This window comes from Salmo salar, chromosome 01 (genome assembly GCF_965601325.2).
Source record: "Salmo salar chromosome 01, fSalSal1, whole genome shotgun sequence".
NCBI classification, from domain to species: Eukaryota; Metazoa; Chordata; class Actinopteri; order Salmoniformes; family Salmonidae; genus Salmo; species Salmo salar.
The window spans coordinates 11,956,599-11,964,958 of record NC_138291.1 but is presented as its reverse complement, the minus strand read 5'-3'; the positions used below and the strand labels follow the sequence as shown (position 1 = coordinate 11,964,958).

General features: G+C 38.7%; 1 protein-coding gene across 1 annotated transcript; it reads right to left on the bottom strand.

The window, feature by feature from the left end:
• Nucleotides 1-3,117: 3,117 nt before the first annotated feature.
• LOC106609486 (uncharacterized) lies at nucleotides 3,118-7,932 on the bottom strand. The gene is made up of 5 exons (XM_014208392.3): nucleotides 7,557-7,932; nucleotides 5,750-6,043; nucleotides 5,374-5,631; nucleotides 3,937-4,097; nucleotides 3,118-3,841 (listed from the first exon to the last, which is right to left on the bottom strand). The coding sequence occupies exons 1-5, from the start codon at nucleotides 7,603-7,605 to the stop codon at nucleotides 3,716-3,718; spliced, it is 888 nt and encodes a 295-aa protein (XP_014063867.1). The 5' UTR covers nucleotides 7,606-7,932; the 3' UTR covers nucleotides 3,118-3,715.
• Nucleotides 7,933-8,360: the final 428 nt, after the last annotated feature.

The following is an 8,360-nucleotide window of genomic DNA, read 5'->3' as shown; positions in this document are numbered from 1 at the left end:
CCCACAAAACACAGCTAACACACCAACTAAGAGTAATCCACCAATAACAGTACCCATAATGATGGCTGGAATTACTGAAGCTTGTCCATCCGTCTCACCACTACCTGATGTCACACACAGAGAACAGACAGTTTAATCCTTGTTGAATTACTTCAATAACAATAGATTCAGTCAAATAATCATCATAGACCAATAGTTTAACATAAGCAGAATTATTACCATATTAGTTTAATCCTTGTAGAATTACTTCAATAACAATAGATTCAGTCAAATAATCATCATAGACCAATAGTTTAATGCCATGTCTTGAAACAGCATTCAGACAGAACTTGACAACATTGTATGTACAGTACCAGTCAAAAGTTTGGACACACCTACTCATTCCAAAAAAGTGTTAACAACCAAAAAGGTGTTAAACAAATCTGTCACACCCTGTTCTGTTTCACCTATCTTTGTGCTTGTCTCCACCCCCCTCCAGGCGTCGCCCAGCATCCTCATTATCCCCCGTGTATTTATACCTGTGTTCTCTGTTTGTCGGTTGCCAGTTCGTCTTGTCAGGTCATACTAGCGTGTTTACCGTCTCCCTGCTTTCTCAAGTTATTTTTTCTACTTTCCCCGGTTCTGATCTCTGCCTGTCCTGACACAGAGCCTCCTTGCTGTTCTGTACCTTATTGGCTCTGCTTTGGATTACGGACCTCTGCCTGCCTTTGACCTGTCGTTTGCCTGCCCCCTGTTTTGGTCAATAAACATCTGTGACTCTAGCTGTCTGCATCTGGGACTCATCCTGAATTCTGATAGTACGAACTGGACATGACCTACTCAGTAGACTCAGACCAGCTCCACACTGCTGTCTTTCTGCAAGAAGCCACCATTGGACGACACAAAGAGTTACTGCAATGTCTTATGGAGGGACTCCATACACTGACGTCTACCTGTCCTGACCTGACCTGTCCTGACCCCGAGCCTGCCTGCTGATCTGTACCTTATTTACTCTGCTTTGGATTACGGACCTCTGCCTGAAAATTTCTTCAATTGCAGTCACAAAAACCATCACGTGATATGATGAAACTGGCTCTCATAAGGACCACCACAGGAAAGGAAGATCCAGAGTCACCTCTGCTGCAGAAGACAGGTTCATTAGAGTTACCTCAACATCAACTGTTCAGAGGAGACTGCGTGAATCAGGCCTTCATGGCTAAAGGACACAAATAAAAATAAGAGAATTCCTTGGGCCAAGAAACACGAGCAATGGACATTAGACCGGTGGAAATCTGCCCTTTGGTCTGATGACTCCAAATTGGAGATTTTTGGTTCCAACCTCTGTGTCTTTGTGAGACGCAGAGTAGGTGAACCGATGATCTCCGCATGTGTGGTTCCCACCGTGAAGCATGGAGGAGGTGTGGGGGTGCTTTGCTGGTGACACTGTCTGTGATTTATTTAAAATTCAAGGCACACAGCAACCAGAATGGTTACCGAAGCATTCTGCAGTGATACGCCATTGTATCTGGTTTATGCTTAGTGGGACTATCATTTGTTTTTCAACAGGACAATGACCCAACACACCTCCGGGCTGTGTAAGGGCTATTTGACCAAGAAGGAGCGTGATGGAGTGCTGCATCAGATGACCTGGACTCCACAATCACCCGACCTCAACCCAATTGAGATGGTTTGGGATGAATTGGATCGCAGAGGGAAGGAAAAGCCGCCAACAAGTGCTCAGCATATGTTGGAACTCCTTCAAGACTGTTGGAAAAACATTCCAGGTGAAGCTGGTTGAGAGAATGCCAAGAGTGTGCAAAGCAGTCATCAAGAGAAAGGGTGGCTACTGTGAAGAATCTAAAATATGTTTTGACTTGTTTAACACTTTTTTGGTCACTACATGATTCCATATGTGTTATTTCATAGTTGATGTCTTCACTATTATTCTACAATGTAGAAAATGGTACAAATAAAGAAAAATCCTTGAATGAGTAGGTGTATCCAAACTTTTGACTGGTACTGTATATCTATATTATAAGACGTCTTAAGATCTCTCAAAACATGGTGATGGCTTGCCCGGATATGTAATAGCAGTGGTTATTAACAGTTGACATAAGAGCATATGACAACCGGATGAACAGTCATCTATAACGCTCATTATAACTAGTTTTATAACATCTTGCTATACCATTACTCATAACTATTTGAAAGTACTTATGACAGCTCATGACAAATGTTACAATGTGTTACAATGTGTTATATAGATGTTATAAAGGCTTTGTGAAAGCATTCATAAGGACACCTACAGTAAAGTGTTACCAACAATTCACATATGAGAAATGAAGTTATTTTCACCCCTAAGAGGAACTGCTACTCTCCAACACCTCATTACCCAGGAAACTGTTGTTGTTTTTTGTCACAAGAAGGTCCTGGCTGGCAGCCAATCAGAGCAGTTGAGTCTCCCTCTGCAACACTCTGGTACAGCTTATTGTGAAAAAGACACTAATTACTTATTCTAAATTTGTGACAGGCACACGATGAAGTCCACTTTTTTGTGTGTTTTACATGGTTTTCATCACAATGCATTTCCTGTGTATGACAATTTTATTTCTTCATAACATATGTGCATGAATTCCAATTTGTTGTGGCTAACATTAGCTAGGCTAGTTAATGTTAGCTAGACTAAGGGTTAGGGTTAGGGGTTAAGGTTAGGGCTAGTTAACATGCTAGCTATGTAGTTAAAGGGTTAGGTTTAGGAGTTAGGTTAAATGGTTAAGGCAAGATATTTAGCTTTTCCTCTAGGCACAGCTGCTAGGCACTATTCCTTTATTGGACTCTCCTGTATTTTACAGAAAGTATTTGATTGTTTTTCAATGACAGAGATACATATAAAATTAAGGGTAGACAGAGCGAAGGGGGTACAGAGTAGGTCCGGTAGGTGCCAGGACTCGTACCAACGCAGGCAGGGAAAATCTACATGTACCAAGGCAGCAGCCTTAACCACAAGGCCAAGTTCAGAAACAGGTACTATTTTTAATTAGACAGGATGTGGAGCAATACCACAACGCATTGTATTGACTTTGTAAACTTGATGTTGAACAGTGATGGTTCAATTAATGATTTATTTAAATTCATTGATTCAATTAATCATTTATTCATTGTTTTTTGTAAAAACAAGAACTTAAAAAGTGGGACATTCAACATTCCAAAAACACAACCAAAGTGTGACATTCAACATTCCAAAAACACAACCAAAGTGTGACATTCAACATTCCAAAAACACAACCAAAGTGTGACATTCAACATTCCAAAAACACAACCAAAGTGTGACATTCAACATTCCAAAAACACAACCAAAGTGTGACATTCAATATTCCAAAAACACAACCAAAGTGTGACATTCAACATTCCAAAAACACAAGTTGCATTAAACTGAGACTTAGCGATATGATGTTTCCACGACCAGCAGAATGAACCACAGAATTTGTAGATAAGAGCAGAGCAAGACGTTGTACTCACAGAGTATCTGTTCATGTGTAGGGTGTGCTTCACATCAGATCATGCAGAGTTTAGCCTCATGCTTCAATGCACTTCGTTGTTGTGGAAGTCGACCCGACACGGCTCTCCCTTTAAGCAAATATACACTGCAGATGATACTAAATTAAATATGTGTTACATTTTTGTCCCATTGTATTAGTCTATCATACAAAACGCTGGTCAATTGGGTGAAGTCCATTCAGTGTTGCTGTCCTGGTTTCTGCACATTTGTATAAAGTGTTTGTACCTCAGGAGGGCCCAGTGGTTCTGGCCTCACCTCTGCTGAATCATTCACTGTGGTGTCAGCGACTTCAACGATGACTTCCTAAAGATGAGACATTACAATAACATCAAATCTTCATTCAACAAAGCTTACAAAGTAAAACAATAAAATAAAATAATCCATTTCACAGGAAGTACCTGAGTTGAGTCATCTTCTTTTGAGGATATCCATCTTTTGACCTTGATGATGGCCATTATGGTGACTGCCAATCCAACACAGACAATCACTGATCGAACAATATTGGCCACAATGGTCCTGACTGATAATGCTGAAGCTTTGGCGTCCTTCTCATCAATACCTGAGACCAGTGGTGTAAAAAGTACCCAACTGTCACACATTAGTAAAAATAAAGATACCTTAATAGAAAATGACTAAAGTGAAAGTCACCGAGAAAAAAAATACTTGTGTTAAAGTCTAAAATTATTTGTTTTAAATATACTTAAGTATCAAAAGTATAAGTAATTTCCAATTTCTTATATTAAGCGCACCAGACAGCATGATTTTCTTGTTTTTTTTAGTTTACGAATATCCAGGGGCACACTCCAACATAATTTACAATCAAAGCATGTGTGTTTAATGAGTCCACCAGATCAGAGGCAATAAGGATGACCGGGGATGTTCTCTTCATAAGTGTGTGAATGGACCATTTTCCTGTCCTGCTATGCATTCAAAATGTAACGAGTACTTTTGGGTGTCAAGGAAAATGTATGGAGTAAATAGTATATTATTTTCTTTAGTAATGTAGTGAAGCAAAAGTAAAAATTGTCAAAAATATAAATAGTAAAGTATAGTACAGATACCCCAAAAAACTACTTAAGTAGTATTTTAAAGTATTTTTACTTAATCTCTCAGAGCCAAAAATGTCAATTTCACCAGTACAATATTACACCAATACATTTACAACAGTCAACATTACTCTCTGGCAGGTACCTTTTAGTTTACATTTTTGAATTGAACCTATATTTAACAAGTCAGTTAAGAACAAATTGTTATTTAGAATGACGTTCTACCCCGGCCAAACCCGGACGATGCTGGGCCAATTGAGCGTTGCACTATGGGACTACCAATCACGGCCGAATGTGATACACATGTATCATATCATTCAAACAAAAGTCCTTGCAGCCAAGATTATAATAAATAGTTCCAAGTAGATGTTTGCGGTTCTAATTCCAAAAAGAGTCAATGTAAAAATATATCCACAGGGAAAAGCACACGAAGGATATCAAAGCTTTATGCTTAGTATTTTCATTTATTTAGAGCCAGTTTATCAACACCCAACGTTTTGACTAGGATGTTTTTGATGTTGAAATTACTAATTGACTTAGTCATAAAAAAATACCTAGTGAAAACATTGGGTGTTTATGAGCTGGCTCTAAATAAATAAAATACTAAGCATAGACATTTGATATGCTGCATGTGTTTTTTTCCTTGTGAATATATTTTAACAATGTATGATATCGAATCATATAGTATTAATGACAGCAGTATTACAGAATTACTCTACAATATCAACTTGAGGTTCAACTTCTAACCTCACGGGTAGATCCTTAAATGAATGCTAGAATGGGACTTACATATGTCCTCCATGGGTTGAGAGATGGTCTGGGTGCTGACGTGGTTGCTGCTGGTGCATTGGATAGTCCCGTTGCCATTGGAGATGATGACATTGACCCCAGACAGAGACAGTAACTGTTGTGACAGTGTACACTGACCCCATCCACAGACAGACAACATCCAGCCATCTTTACCTGAACAGTTCACTGTGACATCACAGAGTCCCACACTTGTGTTGAAGAGAGATGTGACATCCATGACTGGTTTGGGAACATGATCTATAAGAACCAATGGAGTTGGGAAAGAGATACCTACATTCATAAGGGGTCTAGAGACTACATTTGTATTAAAGAAACAAAAAGAAGACTTCCAGCACAAACAATGCATAAAACTCACCCAGCACCTTTAGTCTGTATGTGGTAGATGAATATGTCCAGTCTCTCTGATTAATTGCACTTCCCATGTACATTCTACTGTCTGTGTTCAACAGATTCTTTATACACAGAGAATGGTTCACAGAGTTATAATCCACCTTCTCCTTGTATTTAGGAGAGATCTCTTCATCATCAACTATTACATCACTGCCCGTCTTCCATTTAAGTCCCTTGAGAATCTCAGGTTCTGCAACATCCAGACATATTGAACCCCCCTTCAACCCATACTGGTCCACTGAAGGTTCAACTCTGATTCCTAATGAGAGAGGAACAGGTTCACATTTAAACCAAACATTGTTAGCTGGAATGCTGGACAAGGTTTGAGTCAGGTTTGAGTCAGTATTGATATTACCCAGTAACCCAAGGTCTTCTTTTGAAAAGTATTTTTACCAGTCTCAGGACATAACCCTTGCCTAGTAATTACAGTTTCAGTACCAGTCAAAAGTTTGGACACACCTCCAGGCTGTGTAAGGGCTATTTGACCAAAAAGGAGAGTGATGGAGTGCTGCATCAGATGACCTGGCCTCCACAATCACCCGACCTCAACCCAATTGAGATGGTTTGGGATGAGTTGGACCGCAGAGTGAAAGAAAAGCAGCCAATAAGTGCTCAGCATATGTGGGAACTCCTTCAAGACTGTTGGAAAAGCATTCCAGGTGAAGTTGGTTGAGAGAATGCCAAGAGTGTGCAAAGCTGTCATCAATATTTTTGGTTACTACATGATTCCATATGTGTCACTTCATAGTTTTGATGTCTTCACTATTATTCTACAATGTAAAAATAAAGAAAAACCCTTGAATGAGTCGGTGTGTCCAAACTTTTGACTGGTACTGCAAATCCTCTACAGGATCGGTGGGTCCCCCACGGGACGGTTGAGCTAACGTAGGCTAATGCGATTAGCATAAGGTTGTAAGTAACAAGAACATTTCCCAGGACATAGACATATCTGATATTGGCAGAAAGCTTACATTCTTGTTAATCTTACTGCACTGTCCAATTTACAGTAGCTATTACAGTGAAATAATACCATGCTATTATTTGAGGAGAGTACACAGTTTTGAACTTAAAGTTATTAATAAACCAATTAGGCACATTTGGGCAGTCTTGATACAACATTTTGAAAAGAAATTCAATGGCTCATTGGATCAGTCTAAAACTTTGCACATACACTGCTGCCATCTAATGGCCAACATTTAAATTGCACCTGGGCTGGAATAATACAATTATGGCCTTTCTCTTGCATTTCAAAAATGATGGAACAAAAAAATACAAAAAAACGTTTTTTTTTCTTTGTATTATCTTTTACTGGATCTACTGTGTTATATTCTCCTACATTAATTTAACATTTACACAAATTTCAAAGTGTTTCCTTTCATGTACCAAGAATATGCATATCCTTGCTTCAGGTCCTGAGCTACAGGCAGTTAGATTTGGGTATGACATTTCAGGCAAAAATAGAAAAGAAATGGGTGGATCCTTAAAAGAGGATATATTATCCAGGAAGTTGCCTGCACAAAGTAAATGTGATATTATGTGATACTGTTACAACTTTTACCATCTCTAGTTAGGTTTTGAGAATAAGAACAAGGATCACTCAAATATGTTTTAAAGTACAGTATCTCATCTATGTTAATCTATGGCTTGTGTTCCAAAAGGATGAATAATTAGTCCTACAGCAGGATTCCCAGTAGCTACCTCCAAGTCCAAGAGGTATACCTCCTTTAACTCTAGAATTCATTACATGTAAAAGTTATGAAGAGTTTAGATACCTGTGATGATTTCCAGCCAACAGATCTGTAGCAGAAACAGAGTTTTCATCTCAAAATATAGATAGACAGGAAGTCAAACTTGATCTATGTCGAAATGATGAGACCGTGTGGTGGTAATGCCATGCACAATGATCAGACTAGAGGTCTGCGGTCAAACACACAATAACACAAGACTTCCTCTGTGTTTTGTAGTTTGGAGGAGGAGATAACCCTTTAACCTCTTAGCTAGAAGAGACAATCACAAAGATTGTAGATTGAAACTGCATTGTTAGGCGACAGCACTCTGAAAGAAGGCAGCAGATTTCATCTCTCATTTCCAAAAGGAATATGAATATTCTGGGGTTTCTTCTCATTCTTTGGCTAATTATCAACACAGGTAACATTAATTATATGATTTATATTGTGTGGAGGAATCTCTTTTTTTTTTACTTAAACTCTAGAAAGAATACTTTGTGCACATAACATGGGTAAATGGAAACATTTTAATTTTAGGCAGCAAATGACTTAATGATTTAATATGTACATTAATGACTGTCAGTGAAATGGTAAATGTGATCTTGGTCCTCTCTCATTAGGAATCAGGGCAGAACCTTCAGTGGACCAGTATGGGTTGAAGGGGGGTTCAATATGTCTGGCTGTTGCAGAACCTCCTGAGATGATCAAAGGACTTAAATGGATGAAGGACAGTGATGTAATAGTTGATGACAAAGAGATCTCTCCTAAATACAAGCAGAAGGTGGATTATAACTCTGTGAACCATTCTCTGTGTATTAAGAATCTGTTGAACACAGACAGTGGAATTTA

Bases quoted from the DNA above. Each gene is read 5' to 3' on its own strand.
- LOC106609486 (XM_014208392.3), bottom strand. From the start codon at position 7,605: ATGAAAACTCTGTTTCTGCTACAGATCTGTTGGCTGGAAATCATCACA. The intron at 4,098-5,373 runs GTAAGTCCCATT...CACTGGTCTCAG, and splicing joins TCAACCCATGGAGGACATAT to GTATTGATGAGAAGGACGCC. The intron at 3,842-3,936 runs GTACTTCCTGTG...TCTCATCTTTAG, and splicing joins AAGAAGATGACTCAACTCAG to GAAGTCATCGTTGAAGTCGC.